This window comes from Antedon bifida, chromosome 4, assembly GCF_963402885.1.
Source record: "Antedon bifida chromosome 4, ecAntBifi1.1, whole genome shotgun sequence".
Lineage (NCBI taxonomy): Eukaryota > Metazoa > Echinodermata > Crinoidea > Comatulida > Antedonidae > Antedon > Antedon bifida.
Window position 1 is genome coordinate 4,915,903 of NC_136229.1, and position 18,536 is coordinate 4,934,438.

The 18,536-nt window shown below is 33.2% G+C and overlaps 2 protein-coding genes across 2 annotated transcripts; both read right to left on the reverse strand.

The window, feature by feature from the left end:
• Positions 1-9: 9 nt before the first annotated feature.
• LOC144841484 (putative phytanoyl-CoA dioxygenase) lies at positions 10-3,298 on the reverse strand. The gene is made up of 4 exons (XM_078697827.1): positions 2,994-3,298; positions 2,228-2,332; positions 1,191-1,403; positions 10-656 (listed from the first exon to the last, which is right to left on the reverse strand). Exons 1-4 carry the CDS (start codon positions 3,267-3,269, stop codon positions 411-413), a joined length of 840 nt encoding a protein of 279 aa, XP_078553953.1. The 5' UTR covers positions 3,270-3,298; the 3' UTR covers positions 10-410.
• A 490-nt stretch (positions 3,299-3,788) lies between these two features.
• LOC144839651 (uncharacterized) lies at positions 3,789-16,811 on the reverse strand. The gene is made up of 16 exons (XM_078695106.1): positions 16,668-16,811; positions 15,255-15,373; positions 10,377-10,618; positions 9,927-10,117; positions 9,459-9,583; positions 9,212-9,356; positions 8,913-9,027; positions 8,640-8,795; positions 8,493-8,533; positions 8,189-8,310; positions 7,588-7,846; positions 7,217-7,413; positions 6,702-7,117; positions 6,477-6,582; positions 5,864-6,011; positions 3,789-5,270 (listed from the first exon to the last, which is right to left on the reverse strand). Exons 2-15 carry the CDS (start codon positions 15,363-15,365, stop codon positions 5,871-5,873), a joined length of 2,367 nt encoding a protein of 788 aa, XP_078551232.1. The 5' UTR covers positions 15,366-15,373; positions 16,668-16,811; the 3' UTR covers positions 3,789-5,270; positions 5,864-5,870.
• Positions 16,812-18,536: the final 1,725 nt, after the last annotated feature.

Consider the following 18,536-nt stretch of genomic DNA (forward strand, 5'->3'; position numbering starts at 1 on the left):
ATAGTGGTGTTCATTAAAAAAAAAATAGATGTACTACTTTTATTTCCAGATGACATCACACAAAAAAGTGTGATGTACCCAAATATGGTAGTGATATGCCTAAATATAGTAGTGATATGACATCATCATGTCCATATATAGGCACGTCACATTTTTTTGTCAAATAAAGTTTGATAGTGTAGACAAGGCTTAATATAATATAATCGGAATAAAACAAATTGTAAACCACTAAAAAAAAACCAAGATCGACGTTTCGGAATCATCATGGAACTATATGGAACAATAAAATAATTATTAATAATAAAAGTAAAAACACCATAGCAATGTAATACTAACATTAATATTGATTAACAATTTGTTACATCATGGAGTAAAGAATAATAATATTATTCTTTACTCCATGGTTACATTCATTGGTTTTGAATAGGTATTTTCCCGTTTTCGAGTGTCCATACCAGCGGGAACTCCTCACAGATTGCTGCTTGGCCGACTGCTATGTCTGGCATCATTGGTGGTGAAATCTCCCACTGCCTTTCCGCTATTACCGCGTCGTCGCCAAGCCATCGTGTCGATAGAATTCTTCTTGGTGCGGTAGTTGACAGATGCATTGGAGCTCCATGTAGTGTCTTCATGTGGAATATGACTGCATCACCGGGCTAAACAAAATTTAAATTTATGAAAATGATAAGTCATAGCTAGGCTTCAATTAAATAGATTATCGACCACACTACCAATTATACAAAATGAAATTTTGTTTAAAAAAAAATGTTGATAATTAATGTTTAATAATCGCGTCAACATTGCATTTGCCGTCATATGTTCCACTTTCCCTTCCCATGATGAGCACCACGTCTACCTCTATATTCATATTACATTACATGTGTACATATGAAAAAGAAAACAAAAACGAAAAAAACTGAAAAAAAAGAGGAAAAAAGTCATACCTTTTTTTATAACTTATACAATTTACATAATCAAGCTGTACAAGCGAAAGCTGTGTCACATAACATTACCACTATAATTGATTTTTTTTTTAATTAAATAATAATGACCAATACAATTCCTCATGAATTTCCCGTTTAATAATACTCCGTTTTATAGTAGGCTTAATTTTAACAATTTTTACATTTTTTAAAATAGAACATTTTACTTTTTGTGGCTATTTAAATACTGTTGAACACCATGTTTACCTGAACATCCCAACTCATAATCTCATAATCACCACTGTCAATATCTGGCACATTTTCAAACGTTTTCGTAGCATTTGCTTTGCTTATATTATAGTTCAGTGCAGTTGCAAATTTTCTTGGGTAAAACCACTTTCCCCAGCGATGAGATCCTTTCACAAACTGTAGAGATGAACTGAGAGGAATGTTATCAACTGGCAACCATATCGAACAAACCTAAAAATATATAATGAACAGTAATAACATGCCGATAGTAATAATATTAAGGTCTGTCTACACTGTCAAACTAGTTTGACAAAAAAAGTGTGGTAATGACATGCTGAAATATGGTAGTGATATGACATCATCATGTCCATATTATATGGGCACACCACATTTTTTTAAAGTTTGATAGTGTAAACAGAGCTTTAGAGTAAGGGTTGTGGTGAGCTTGAGATAAACTTCAGATAAATTTAGATCAGATCAGATAAGACAGTTATTTATTCAGTAAATATGGCACGGCAATGAAGTTGAAAAGTGGTAAAGCATCATAACTATGAACTGTCCGATTGTCCAATCAAAGGGGATTTAGTTCCTCTATTGTCCGATCACATTAATTCCTAAAAAAATTGCATATACGCTTTCACCTTTAATAACTCAGGCACATTAGTTTTCTAGTAATTTTTGTCTGAAATTGGTTAATCTAAGTTAGCTCAAATCTGTTACCTGTTCCCATTTAAGTTGACTATTAACTATTTATAAACTTTCCCATTATCCAATCACAGAAGATTTAGTTCCTCTAATGTCCAATCACCTTCATCCATAAAAACATTTGCATATAAACAAAAAATCGGCTAAATAGTAAATTTGGTACACGAGTTTTCCAGTAACTTGTGTTTGAAATTGATTAATCTAAGTTAGATCTTGTCTTGTTCCCATTGAAGTTAATAGTCGGTGGAATTTTAAGTAATTAAATCAAGTGTTAGAGATTTGCTTATAATGGAAGCTGAATTATTTTATAGGAGTTGACCAACAGTGTGTTTCTTTTTAAAAATACCTACCTTTTCGCCATCTATTGGATAGTATGACTGGTCCATGTGCCATGGAGTAACTTTGTACGTGTCCTGATCTTTGGTTAGAACATGCTCGTGGTAAAATCCAACTTTCTACATAATCAACATTTGTATTTGAGAAAATTTAGATTATGTATTTTTACTGTTGTATTGATTTTGTATCTGTTTTTCTATATATTTATTTATGCCAGTGCCACCGTTGTAAAGGTGTAGCTTCAATAAATATTACCTAGCATTGAAAAATAAGTAATTCTTTTATGGTCCTAGTAAGTCTTTTTATAGCCGTTATTGAAGGCTATTAGATCTCTTAATCTATGCTACAATAATGTTCTGCGCCGTATACTGAATGTCTCTAGAAGCAGTAGTGCCAGTATGATGTTTATTGAACATGGGGTGTCCCTTCCTTTAATGAGTATATGCGAAAATCTATCTATGGTTTCATGCAACGTATGTTGAATAGTTGTAATATTCTTGTTGCTTGTGTTTGCAAACATAACTCAAAAATGTATTGTAGATGGAGAAGTATCCTATATATTTAAGCTTTTGTGAGTTTGCGAATTTTCTTTTTTCTTTTTCTGTTTGCACGTTTGTTGATATGGATGAAATTTCCAAAATTGATTGACCGAGTGGTAATACTGGTTAGGGCCCGTTGTATTTGTTAAGAGTAGGGTCAGCTACGGGTCAGTTCATTCAATAAATGGCATAACTAAGCATGTTATTATTGATATTCATATTCAATATTAACTTACAATACCTTTGTTTCTAGTAGCTCACCGACGATCTCTGCTGCTGGTGAATACAGTACAAACTCCTCAAATTCCGAGATAGATCTCCAATTACAGTAATCGTTGAAATACTTCCCACTTCCTTCGCTACCTCGTAGATTTTCTGAATACACGCTAGGATTCTCTTTATTCTTTTGTATTCCTATTTTAATCTTCTCAATCCAGTTTGAGGAAAATACGTTTCGAAGGCATATGCATCCATTTTGCTTGTATGCTTCTATGTCAGATGATGTTACAGCCGCCATACTCACCTCCTACAGTATATCACTGTTATAATGATATGAATACCTATCGTTGAGACATACCAAACAGATGGTCGATAATCTCATTTACATATCAATTACATAGTTGGAAATGGTAAATCTTTTGGAATTGTTATTTTTCAGTGAACCATTTTTCTATACTATGCAGGAACTGAACTATGACCTAATTGAATAACTTATTTAATTCACTATATGCTTACATCGTATACGGTAAAGCCTGTCTATTTAAAATGTTTTTCTTTTTTGTTTGTTTGTATTTTTTTTATAGTTGGTTTATAAGATAAGCGGTCATGAAATTACTGCCGAGAGCTGAACTAACTACTCAAAAAAAGGTTCCCCATTTTTGTTACAATTTGAACCGACTCATTCAGATACCAAACTTCTGAAAACTGACATGGCCTTACGTCACAACATGTTTTACAAAAAAGCTGATCGTGTCTCACCATGCCATTTCTATGAAACTACACCATTATTACCAATAAATAGAGAAATTACAAAATGTGACATTAAAATGCAGTATTTTATTTAAATATCACTTTTGTCTTAACAAACATACATCCTCAATATTATTTGGGAATATTATAAATTGTTTATTGTCTTTTAATAGTACAATTGTTTCGTAACAATGTTGGAAATTATTTTGTACTACAGTAATGGCAAACGTTTCACGATCTGTTTACGAGCGGATGATTCATTCGTTATTCAAATAAATAGTAAAGTATATACGTTTTTCGTTTTAATTAATTTATTAAGCATCTGAAAAATACAGTCAATAATAATAATAATTGTACTAAAAAAAGCATACATAAACAATAAAAGCAACTAAAATTGCTAATTTCCAATCCACTTGATCTTAAGTCTTACGAAGTAAGATTTTTTTATAACCGTTATTTTAGTCAGCTTACTAAAGATTTAAATGCTAGATTAATTCCATTTTATTATTAACTATCTTGAGAATCTTTAATTATTTAAATATAATAACAGGCCTAATACCTGATACGTACTATAGTATTAATTTACCAGCAATTATTTCTGTACAATATCACCTATAGTAGTGTTTCCTATTGGCTATAATCAGCTGCTTATAAAAACAATATAGTTCATTATATTAATTTACTAGCCCTATTTCAGTGCGAGGTATATCTGGTTGACTACCATCCATCTGTTTTGCGGCATGTACAATTTTGCCTGGAATAAACTTAGGTCACGTTTTAAACTATTATTTGTAGTGCCTCGCCAAATGACTGCTTCAATCAATCGTCCGATAGATATATCTTCTATATTTTAAATGTTCTTTAGGAACAGATTCTCATACGAAGAAAGAAACTAATTTTGGCTTCTATATAGGACCTACAACTAAGGTGTTATTCGTGTTATATAATAATTTAATTTTTTGATAATAATTTATTAACATAATGTAAGCGCGGTGCTGTTATAATTGGTTGGTGCCATCGTGAAAATAAACATGCTGTTACGTAACAATTTCAAAGTAAACTTGTATAATATTATTGAAAACTAATCTTTTTCACAAAACATAGTACTCCCATAACTACGAACACTTATTCGACACGATGATTGCACGTGACAACTATCGCCTAATCAGCAGCCGTTTAACCTTTCATATTTACATATTTCGAAAAATCTCCATAGCTGTTTACAATTTACAATAAAGCTTTATACCAATTTCTTAGAAATTCCCGGAAGTACGAAGATATTTCTATTGTTAAAAATTATATCATTAGGTTCGACAATACAATATATACAGAAATTCACAAAATTTTAAGTGATTTGGTTTTTTTTTTAAACCAGTATATAAATTTATTATCATTTAAGCAGCAACTTTGTAGTTAGCATTTTCTGGACGAATGTACTACCTCTTGTTATACAAATGAAATCACAGAACAGAAGTGTTTTGCTTCAGTCAATGTATTTTAACCGACAGTTGTGCGGCAGTCTGGAAAATCTTCGCTGACTTCAAAATATCTGGAGAAACAAGCAATATAACATTAATTAATGTATATTTTTATGTTGATGAATGGAAAATATTTGATTTAATACATCATGACAGTAATGTTTCTTTTATAAGTTGCATTTTTGGCGTCCTTGTTTTAAGAAACTATGTATAAATCACTAATCAACACGTTATTTAGCTGGCGAGGACAGAAAGACATCAGCAGGCAGAAATTGTTATTATATACAAGAAATGTGCTTAGAAAGAAGAAAAAAATCCATCAACTAACATAGACAATTGAACGGAAGAAACCTAGCGGAAAGCAGAGAATCATGTTTATAGAAAGGACTGTAGGCCCTACATTGAAATGCTGAAGAGGTTTCAGAGTTGCCGAGGATCGGATGCGGTCAACGTTCTTGTAGGACATGGCACGTGACGAAGAAGAATGACTACACTGTTTCAAACGTGTTTCCGAAAACCTCACTTGGAAAATGCGCTCGTAATTGAAATTGAAAAGAGTGATATATTAAAAGAATACGCTAACTTAACCCGAGACTTCTATTGCGTTATGAATCTCCATAACGAAGTAGCTTCATCTTTTGAATCAATGGTTCCAAAGACTCACCTACAACTTAAAGCTCCAGCGGTAATACCATTTCAGCAGCGATGTCACTGGCTGCTCGTTTACCTCTGACGTCACTAGAACAACCCTGGCTGCAGCGAGAAAATCGTTCGGTAGGGTCACAGATCAAAACTCGACAACTCAAGAATACCTGATGGAAAAGGAATCGAAAGAGAGATTAAATAATGGTATATGGCAGTGTACTGTGAAGATTACAAAAACATATTTAGGTTTAGTGTTTTCAAACCGTTTTGACAATTGTCTATACAATCTTCTAACTTTGTTGATCCTCTATACGTAATGTTTGTTCATGCTACAACGGAGCATGTCGAGACCTAAAGCTCTGTCTACACTATTAAACTTTATGTGACAAAAAATGTGATGTGCCTATGTAAGGACATGATGATGTCATATCACTACCATATTGAAGCATGTCATTTCCATATTTTGGGCACATCACATACAACTAGGTTGATAGTGTAGACAGAGCTTAAGCACCTACAGATACAGGACACGTGGACAGGTTAACAGTTAGAACCTTATGAAGCAACTAGAGAAGTTTCAGAACTTCTGACTTGTGTCACGTTTACCTATTGTAAACTGTGTTTTTTCTTACCTCTCCATGTAGTCCATGGAACATAAACGAGAATGACTCCATAGAGAATCTTTGCTCTGAGATTGATGGTGAATACTCTGCTTTCATCGTGCTGTCAACAAGGCAACTGTGAAAAAAATGTATTTTATACGGCTGTAAACTTGGTTTTATGTACGAGAAGAATAAAGAAGTTTGGAATAATGGAAGTACGTGAACGTGAGTAATTGATTGAATCAGTAGACCTACCCGTCTTTCACGAACTCAAAGAGTTGGTTGGCTCTGCTTCCTGGAACTGAAGTTGGTGTAGCTTTACAGGTTTCAATCAGAATTCTCTTTGAAGGATCTCTAGATTTAGCAGAGAAATACATCCTCTGGCGCATGGCTACCTGAGCTGGGTACTCATTCAGGCTTACACGACGAGTGTAATCTGGTGCATCGAACATTTGGAAAGTGAAGTTGCTGCGACCTTCGCTCTTTGCTACATACGTCTTCTTGGCCATCTTTGGTAAGAAGTGGCCGTGCGTCAAACCTTCACTCTCCATCTCGCAGATTACTTTGATTTCAAGATGGCGGACGTCACGTGTGATCTTGCTTGCACCTTTCTCGGATCTTGGGCGGTCACGGATTGTGTTGCGATACATGGCGATGTTGTCAGATTTAGCCTGAACATTTAAAACAAAAATAGTTAAATAAAATAAATAACATTTTCTTTAATCTCTAAATAAAGCGATTTTTGTTAAAATATAGTGTAATATACGTACTCGGATGACCGTTCCGCATTCATTGTATCCAGTTTGAAGGATGACGTGTGTTTCGTTCAAATCTCTTCCTCGGCAGATGGGGTCATGCAAATGTAGACGACGTGAACTGACGTCAGCAAGGATACTTCGGTGGATGTAAACAGTCATGTGAGAATCATGGCACTCTACTACTGGTTCACGTGGGATAAGTGAAGAATCTATAGAGAATGAAAAGGAAAAGGATGTCATAGTTTAATAACTTCAGTATCATAATACGGCGGATACTTCTTCTAGTTGGTTGTATTTATCTTCCAAGAGAAAGAAGTTTTCTGTGACCAAACAAATATCTTAAAATCATGTGTCTCTACTCAATTGCATAATAGTATACTCACTGGTACGAAACATCCAACCACTCTGTTGTGTGTCAGTTCTAGCAGCACATGGATCAGGGTTCCTGACTCGCGCAATGCCTGGATCAACTGAGATCATGTGGAGAGCGTTGTCCTTCAACAACATTCCGGGAGTCTTAAATGACAGAGATGTCTCGTTGAACGTCACTAATTCGGATGCGGCATCAATCCTGAAGATTGGAGGCACGGGTTTTGTTGGGTTGATAATCTCAATGTAGGTTGGTTCGTTTGGTCTTTTAATCTGTAAATGAAATATTTAGTAAAAACCGCAATAGTTATTTTTTCAGTGGGTCTAGAGTGGTCAAGTTATGGGAGTCGCAAACCATAGCCATAACATAATATCAATAAGTCTCCCTCGACTATTGTTGAACAAATTGTCTCAGATAAGGACTTAAAAATCGGAGGCCTACATGGGACTCAAGTGCATATTTTGGCAGCAGATATAGCTGTTACACTGGTATATTAATCCATTAGCCCCTGTCGTTCATCTTGGTAAGCTCTGCGCTGATGGCTGCCGTGCCGTGGGTCCGAAGAGAACCTGATCTGAAATCGTCGGTCGTCGCAAATCGAACAACTTTCTTACCGGTTTGTCAAAGCTGATGACCCATTCGTTGTTTTCTGGCACGACATGTTGCAACGGTGATGGGTATGATTTTCTGGGAACAATCTTTGGAGGCTGTGGTGCAATTCTGCTGGTTGGCGACGCTGTATCAATTAAATTATAATAGTATGGTTGGCAAGTAGTATTTTACAATTGTGTTGAATAGAACTGTTTTTAAAGGAGAACAAGCTTGCTTTTAATTCAAATGTATATCTCTATGAAGATTTTTATTTCTTTTTCAATTAACTCATTTAGTAACTAATTTGAGTTTGCTGTTTAAACTTACCAGTAACGATTAGTCTTAGACATCTCTGGTCACTTGTAACTCTAGAAAAAGATAATTACAAATTAAAATCAAATAATTTAATACTAACAAGTACTCGTCGTTTGTCTTTGTGAGATAACAGTAATAATGAGTATCTATTTGACTTACCCGTATGTATCTCGTGCGTATAGACAAACAAAGTGAATTCCTGTCTCGCGTGGAATCCAGCGAAGCGTGATTGCGTAATCGTTCCTTGAGCGCGATACTCTCTTCACTGGTGATTTGGTCATACCGGCTGGCGATACTGTTCCAATCTCAACAATGCTACAATAATGAAACATGTTGTAAATCATTTTAACAAGAACTGCAATCACTCAACATTCCGTTGGTTTGAAAATAGAAATCTGGATTTTGTAGCATTAGTAATAGTAGTATACGTACCCAACACCTCGTCTGCCACTTCGCGCCTTAACGTCAATGCTCCACGGTTTGTTAGGCTTCAGATAGAAGCAGGTACCAGGAGGCTCAAAGATTTCAGGTTGACGACATGGCTCATCTGAAACAGAAGATGAACATTTAAAAGCACTTCATTTAGAACGAAACGGTTGAGGACATTTGTGTATTGACCCACATCCGGGCGTAGGTAACATTGTTACACGTGTAGCTGTAATGACAGTGATATATTCCTACTATCCTAGGCCTATATACTTATAGTAACTTCATAAGTCGAGTTAACCTACCAAGTGGGAAAACCTTTATAAGAAACTGGAGAGGAATAGTGCTGAGAGCTTTCGTTGAAGTTGGAGTTGCAAAATCTTCGATCATCATTGAGACTGCATACCAACCGGGTTCGGCAGTTGCTGGGAAAAATATCTCGCATTCGTCCTGTAATAGTTAACATTGAATGACTGGTAATCAGTTTAAGTTACATAAGTGTTAATGTTAGTAGTCTGTAAAGTGTAAATACATTTAGAGACACGAACTTACAGAATCAAGTGTGCTTTCCTCTGTAAGGCTACCACACACAGAATGGTCGAACTGAGTTGGTGGACATTCTTGTCTTTGTTCGCTTGTCCACCTGCATCTTACGGTATCCCTGTCCGGATCCGACACTGTGGAAAGAAGTTCATATTGTTAATACGTTTACGTTAACAATGTTTTCAAATGTACTGTATGGCTCGGAAATCCTTGTATACAGAGCGCGCCCTCTCTATCGTCACACAATTACGGTTGCTTGTGTATTATTAGTGAGCGCGCTTTATTTGAGTGAAACACATGCATCGTGACAACTACGATGATAGCCAATCAGAGTGCTTATGTTGTAAAGGAATTTTAGCTTTCAGTTTGATATGAGGAATCTAGATAGATAAACAACAATATAATATGCCATTCTGAACTCTTGCCAAAACACAATAGACCTAGTTTAATCGCAGTAGTACATCAATAAATACTCACCCGGAATTCTGATTTTACTAGAACAGCCTTGCTGCACCCTGATGATTGGAATGACTGTGGTGTAGGGTGATGAATTTGGCAGTAGTGTGTCTTGTCGAGGTCGAAGGTCAATTGTTGAAATCATGTTCCAATAGTTGGCATCACCATAGTTTTGTAAATAAATCCAGTAGCTAGTGGATTCTTCTTCATATCTTTAATGATATAATATTCCACATATTACATTTTGATTATTATTAATTAGCCTTTGTTGTCGCACATCTTTATTAAAAACTATTAGGCCTACTATTACTGATTTCGCGTACTGTATATTAACTTGGAATTCTCTCTTTGTGATAATTTACTTTATGGTTCCCTCTTTCCAAGATAAGTATCTTAGTATTCTATTTTACTGACATAGGTCTTGGAATTATTCCTTTTAAATAAACTGGTCAGTAAACATTGTAACGTTACCTAATTGTAAAGACATCTCTATCCGGGGTGTACAAGAAAGATCCGACGCCTGTACTCCAGTCCTCAATATTATGATCGCTAAAATCAGTACAATTGAAATCTAGTTGTCTGTAGATTCGTCGGCGGCATTCTACGCACAAAATGTCGCCTTCTCCACCCAGATGTTGTCCTGGATACTCGCACCAAAAGTCATTTCGAGGGGCGTACGACCGTCTCCATGATACACGCCATGAAATTTCAATCTAAAAAACAACAATAAATATCGTTCATAGCCTTGTATTCCATACTTTTCCGCAAACCCCTAAACATCTAATTACGACGTAAATTAGTTTTTGCCTGTGATCAGTCCACAGTCAATGTGTAGGCCTACAGTACCCGCTGACAGAAGTCATACGCGCAATTCTGTGTGGTCGCGTCAGCAGCAGACGACTTTAAGGTATCATACAAGTAATATCAAAATATTAGGTAGGTTATGATTGACAACATGACCAACTGTAAACACATTCTAAAGGCCAGTCCTGTAAGCTAAGTAAACAACTTACAGTACGTCAGGTATTGTGAATGATCTGTGTTTGTATATAAATTTTTCTATTTTAAATATGTTTTATTAAAACCCTCGATTGTTTTCTTAATTAAAATCATCTCATTTGGAAATAAAATGTCTGTACAACCAGGTAAGAAATCAATTTATTTCACTCTTCCCTGGTAAAACCACGTTTAAAGTTAACTAAAATATAAATATATTCTTTCCCTGTACTGTTTCACATAATTGTAATAACCATTTACAGTAGTATTATTTAATTCATTTTTAAGATTAAATGCATATTAAATCATCTTTAATAATTGAATTTTTTTTATTATCGGTGGAACTTTAATGATTTGTGTTTTTCCAAATACAAATCGTTTGCAATAGCTATAGTATTTTTTTTTGTATTTTCACATCTTTTATACATACAAAAAAAACACACATTTAAACCAAAGCAAAATTACAATTAAAATAATAAAAAAATAATAATAGCTATAGTCTGTAATCTGTAAATGTTACAGTACCAGTAAACACTGTCTAGTTCCCATAGCATGATTCAACAAACACGTATGCAATTGCTTTTCAAACCAGAAATAGAAAGTTCAGAACGTTTGTTTATTTATAAACCTTTTTAATTAAAAACAATAAACAACAAAAATCTTTCCTAGAAAAGATATAACCACATTGATATCGAAACTCAACCGCTGTTGAGTGTTGCGTTTAGTTTTTTGCGCAATGAGCGCGGCATGACAGGAATTCAACATTTTATTAGTTAATACTTTATGAAATAGTTGATGGAATGTAAAGTCCCCTTGAAGTGGGGCCTAGGCCACATTCATTTCGAAATTCGATCATGCACCCTACCGCTACCGTCAACAGGCGCCCATAAACCTGAGCATGCTATAGGCTACACAATATTTTTCATTTCTAGAGCAACTCTTAAATGTTAACTCTAAAATGGTAAGATGTTCTTATAATTTACATCACTTTTGAATCACCTTTTCTTATGCGCCTACATTAACATCAGACATTCTAAACTGAATGTTAATTAATTTGAAACGAGAAAGATAATGATATAATATATAATGTATGTGAAAAGTAAATTATAAGTTCAATTCCAATTCAATTTTATTTTCATAAGATCATAATGTAATAAACATGGTAGTTTTTTAAAACTAGAATGCACTTATGCTGGAGAAACTTTGAAAAAGTTCGCTTTCTAAGAACAAGGCCATATACATGGCCAACCGACCAACCGACCGACATAGTGAGCTGTAGAGTCGCGTTTGCACGCAAATAAAATACATTGCTTTTCTTCACAACAAAATAGAAAAATGATAGTACACACATTAATAGAAAAAGCTGTTAAGATACAAATGTTTCATTTATCATATTTCATGATTTTGACTGGATATTTGTATTTTGTACGTTCTGATACGCTTGTGCAAGGACAGAGAATATCATTTCCTTAGATTGGGTTTTTAGTCGTAGAACATTTATATGCTAATTCCTTCATGTAGACAGGCGTTTACTTTAATTCTGATTGAAGATAATTTTCTTATTTGAAAAATATATTGGCCTGCCATTGAAACTATGATCAGGTAAAAGAAAGCCTGTTTTGCATTGTGTCCTGTCTTAAATACAAAAAAATCTAATAATAAAAAAAAATGTAACATGAAAAAAAAATTAGATTGATATCTAGCTTTGAATGAAGCGGAATATTTATTTTCAACTCAATTTTCATTGAAATGTTTTAACGTGTTTGTGTTGTACACTATACATACTATGTTTACAAGTGTAGATTCTTTTCTTATTATCTTCAGTCACTTTGAAAATGTTGCCTGAACGAAGTAATTAATTAAATTAGTCAAGGTATCTCTTTACTAATTGTCAGTAGATTATAATCGTATCTCAGTTAAAGAATAATGATAGATGGCGTGTACCTTTTGAATTAATTTAAATTCAACCAAGAGACCGATGACGTATTTAAAATGACGTAAGTTATCAATTGAATAAAGTTTAATTGTGAATAAATAATTTCATTATTTGTATGTAAGTATCGGGATACAAGGTGTTTAAGATTTGATTCACCAACCACTGGTTTAAAACCATATGCTCAACAGATAGTTTGTAAAAATAGAGACACGCATTAGAGTCCATACACGAAGTTAACTGTGCTCGAATTTGTAGAAATGTCCAGATGATTAAAGATAAAGCATCGGTGTTCTTTATTCATAGCGAGTGCTCTAAATTAAATTATTGTATCGACGATTTGTAACGAGAAACGGACAGTGGTAGTTGGCTTGCTCTGGCATAGTGTGTGAAATTGAATTAGTTCGATTTGCAACGAGAGAATGGACTGCGCGAGTAGCCTCAGTTGTTGATGGAGTTTCTCGATGTCGCGGTTTTGGGTCACCCGCTGTTACTCCAGCAACGTAGGGGAGGAAATGCGATATTAAACGTATTCATAATAAAACCTTCAGCTTATTGGTGAATTTTAAAATCTATTTTTGCCGTTTGGGAAATTGTTTAGATGTTTCTAAGTTAACTATTTTTCGGAACGTGTTACTTGTGTAATTTAAAAATCATATTTATATTATTTATTCCAAATTTCAATAAGTAGTATTTAATCAGACAATATTGGATATTACGTTTGTGTGACATCTGTAATTGTTTTGTTATTTACTTCAGCAGGCGTCACCTTATCTAATTATTATGTTTACAACGGAATTGAAAAAAACCAACACATTACCTTTTATAACTTAACTGGAAGCTACCATATCTTTCAAAACATCACAATAAAATGATATATTATTGGAATTTAACGTATTTATTTAGCTGACCAATTTTCTGCTTTAGAATTCGACTTGACTCATACTAGGCCTACTTAGAGAGATATCATGCCTCAAGCCAGATATCAAGAAAAGTTGAAAAAGTACTAAAATAAGGCACCCAAGTGCGTATTTGTCTTCAAATGTATCTTAAATATTTATTAAGTCTGCTTCTCAGAAAAAAAAGGTATGCTTTAATTTAGGGCGTTTATTCTTGTACTGTATGAATTGTTAAAGTTGTATAATATTAGCAGGCATATATGTTAGTTATGCATATGACGTCATTTTGGCGCGTTAGAATTAACATGAATATTCATGACAAGGAGTTTGAAACTTTCCACCTGCCAAACAGATACTTAACTATTCATATGTGGACGATTGCAGACCGTTTCTCGGAGATTGAATCACATAATAGCATTGTAAACTATTAAAAATGAAAGTTGAAAATGAAAAAAATTAATATCACAAACATAACATTAATCGAAATACCGCCGAAACTGTATGATATTCGTTAGATCTCCGTTGGACGCAAATTCAACCGTTTTCTAAAACTATAGGTAACGGTGGAAATAAATGTTTCAATTTCAGATATAATCATTATCCCAGTTATTCCGACAGATACAGTCCGAGGTTTTAATTCAATAATAGATAACATATGTACTTGACCTTTTTTGAGACGACGTAACTATCGTCGTGATAGATGTCTGTACAGATATCACTTATTTGGTTTAATGCCTGGTGCCGCCTTATTGAAATGCAACATGTCTACTTTATTTTCCGAATGTTTTTACATCAATAACTTGTCAAACCTACAGGACCGATGTAACGTAAAAAGAGCAACCGTACAATTGTGTTGTCTGTAAACGTGACTAGGCCTACATATACGTTAGTTTCATACAGTCGTTTATTTTGATATTTAACAACCTCAATTTTTTAAGCGGTTTGATAATCGACTACTAGCTGAAAATGAAAGGTGATAAAATCAATTGCGTTCACACTGGTATTCAAGTTACGGAAATTAGCTCTCCGCATTATTGAATAGGCCTAAGTATAATAATTAAAACCCTAATTCCTTCTAAACGCAATAATAACAATCAATGATGATTTCTTTCCGTTCTCTACAGAAGTAAATTGGGTGTCTAGGAAACCAAGATCTAGAAATCTAAGACCTAAGATCTTAGATTTTATATCTAAAAGAAGAGATAATTCAGGTCTTTTTTTAAAGATCTTTTTGATTTTTAAGATCTTTTCTTTTTAAAACAAAACATGTTTTAAAGAAAAATGTTCAATATCCTACGAATACTGTATTTATTACTATTCGATATTCGCATATTATATTACAAAAAATCCATATTTACCCAAAATCATGCGGTACTAAAACAATATATATAATATACTGAAACACATACTGTCAAGACAAATATAATGAAACCCAATAATTATGATATTAAATTTCGAATTAACGCATTGTGTTTTTTTTTTTATTAATTTAAGACAACTTTAATGAGATATTAGTATTACCTGTCCTCTCGTCCTTGATGGACGCCATCTAAAAGTTCCACCTCTAAAATGAGTTGCCTGAGAAAGACAGACGACAGCTAGAAGAAGTAATGCTGTCCTTAAACCTGCCATCTTATAACCTAGAAACAAAAAATCAAAAATAGCATTGCATTTGAATATATGGAGTATTTGAGAAATGCAGTATTCGATTTTTTGAAATAGTATGTAATAGTTAATATTTTACATCAACATTTAGGACATTGCAACATATGTAAACATCTTTAAATAATATATACGTGACTAGGAACAATATTATGTAAGTAATTACGTAATGGAACTAATTTCATTCATTTTCATTTCTTTATTTGTTCGACATCATGTCCTGAGACAAACAGAGTCACCATAACATGATATGTTTGGGGTACCAGAAGAACTTAACTACATACAATTATTTATCATTATACATATACTGTATTATAAATAAATATTAAAATATATAATGTATTATTAAATTATATCTAAGATTACAATGTTCATTTACATATCTAAGCTTGTTTACTAATTGCTAAATAATTTAAACGACTTAATCTTCAAATCAAATATATATCAAGATTTCCAATTAGTTGGAAAAACGTTCAACAAAGACAGTCTAGAGTTTGCGCATTGAATCTCAACAGGGAAGAAAGTACTAAGAAACCAACAACACGTAGAGTCACGATCTTAGTGCATTTCACGGTTTGAAGCAACTATCTTGGTGTGAACATTTTGATATTTCAGTTCAATAATACATAACATGACAAGCCAATTATCATAAAAAGTGACAAACAATTATTTTCTTGTAGTCCTATAGTTTTTTAACTAAAAATAAGATAATTTATAAAAAATGCATTTATGATTTAATGAATATAATATGAAGTAGTAAGCTAGTAATAATTTCATAAATGTATACAAGGTAGAATGGAATAAAGATACTGGTAGTTTAGAAAGATTAGAGACAATAATACAAAGTGTAAGGAAACATTCTTTAAAAAACCTAATATTGTATATATTTTTTAATTAAAAATAAAATATAGAAAATGTATTTATGTTTAATGAATATATTATGAAGTATACCAGTAATCATTTTATAAATTTATACAAGGTAAAATAGAATAAAGGTAGTTTAGTTGGTGAGTTTAGAAAGACTACAATGTGTAAACAAACACACATCAATAGAAATTCTTGATCTTTTGTAAAAAAAAAATAAACAAATTGGTGCACATATTATATTAAATTTACTATTTACTTTCATTATTTGAAATTATAAATATGTTTAGTTAACAAATGTCTGTTTGAAATAAAGTATTAACTTCATTCTTTCGATTATTGCTGGAAATGGTTCTTTTTCAAAACTTTGATAAAAGTTTAAAAGTGAAAAAAAGTTGATGTACTTACTGATTTATAAATGTAGGTACAGCAGACCCTATAATAGCGCAATCCAACTTTCCTCTTTGGTTGCAGAGAAATATAATTCTAAAAGACAAGAAGAAGAAGAAACTGTGTTTTTTATATATTTGCGTTATGTCCGTGTTCTTCCGTTGTCTTCCAATCAATGTCGAAGTAAAAAATGTAGGAATTTCTTATATACTCGCATGGTGTTTATCTATTCGATATTTCGTGACGTAACAGAGACCTGCTGAGATGGTTGGAATTGGGCGACCGACGCATTGTAAGGTAGCACTTTCACCTAAATGATGCTTTAGTCAGCTCTCTGACACAGTCATTTCACGGCAGGTGGTGCCTTCTCGCTTATGAATATTTGGAATCTGTACCGTCTGAATTGTCATTTTGTTGTACAGTTGTCTACTCATTATTTCTTATATTTATATCATTATGCTTTTCGTTTTTGTAGATTATCTTAAAACCTCTACAATGTACATCTAATATTGTAAGGAAGACTTTTCTTATACACAATATAAAACGAGTGAACATGCACGTATTTAAATTGGATCGGACGACCTACTACACTTAATGATGTTACCTCCATTTGTATTCCATTTCAATAAATATTACATTACCATGTAGTGTTTGTTTTAGTTTAAAGCAAGTTCTCTGATACATATTAGGACCGAAATGATATTATATTGTATATTGAATGTTTAGTGTTGTAATTATTAGTTTGTAGGTTTGTGTATTGAATAATGCAAAATAGTTCAAATCAACAATCTGAAATAAATGGTTAGGTTGCTGATTTTCAAGAAGGAGAAGAGTGTACCGGATGTGTCAATCTATATATATATATTTAAAGTCTTAAGCAACATATTTTTACTTCTTATTTTGGTAAGATAGGATAGACAGATGCCTTTTTCACTCGAGCTCATGTGAGTACTGTTCCGGTGAGCTCTCATATGGGAGCTTGAAAGTACCGGAGAACGGAGTGGTCTGAATGGTTCCTCTGCTTTTCTAATTTTTTTTATCTTTATATCTATTTTATTGATCATTTTGTGTGTGTATAGCGCTTACAATTATTGTACTAGGCGCTATAATATTAGTAGTACTACTTATTAATGTATTTTTTTCTTTCAAGGGCTCATTCTTAAAGCATTTACAGGAGATCCTCTGTGATTGGGTTAAGTTTAAAATATCTATATCTGTTCGATATCCATCTGCATTCATTCTTACACCTTAGTATTCCTGGTCAGCTCATTCTATCATCATTAACCCTTCCTTCCATTCGATATTGATCATCCACAACTAGATTAAACACAATCTTTTAATGGATATTAAGTCACAATGTTGAATTGCCTGACACCATTTCCTCAGGCTTAACAGAACTAGACATTCCGTATTATACCATCATCACCAGAACCGGATTTTCAATGTATTAAAATAGGTTCGTTGTTAACTGAGTCAGCGATAAGACTAATGAGTCAAGCCGCGGACGTATAATATTTCAACAAAATACATTGTCACAATTTTTATTACAAATTTTTAAATTAAATCAATTGTATGCAGTTTAAACAGATCTTGTTAATTTCATTTAGCCATCAACCAAATACAAAACACACAGTGGCAAGGAATGACCATAGAACAAAATAAAACTTTGACCCTCAGGCCGGTCACTCTGCCTCAGAAAATGAAATTCAAAATATATAAATAAATATTTGTGTCTGAAAGTCTTCTTGAGATCTTTGTCTGTTTAAAATAATATCTTGTCAATGAGCTGTCTAACGTACGCGATACCTCTCTGTAATTTATGTAGGCCTATTCATGTGTTCGTTATTATAAAGTATAGTATGATCTTTCAACAAGGCCAACAGCCAT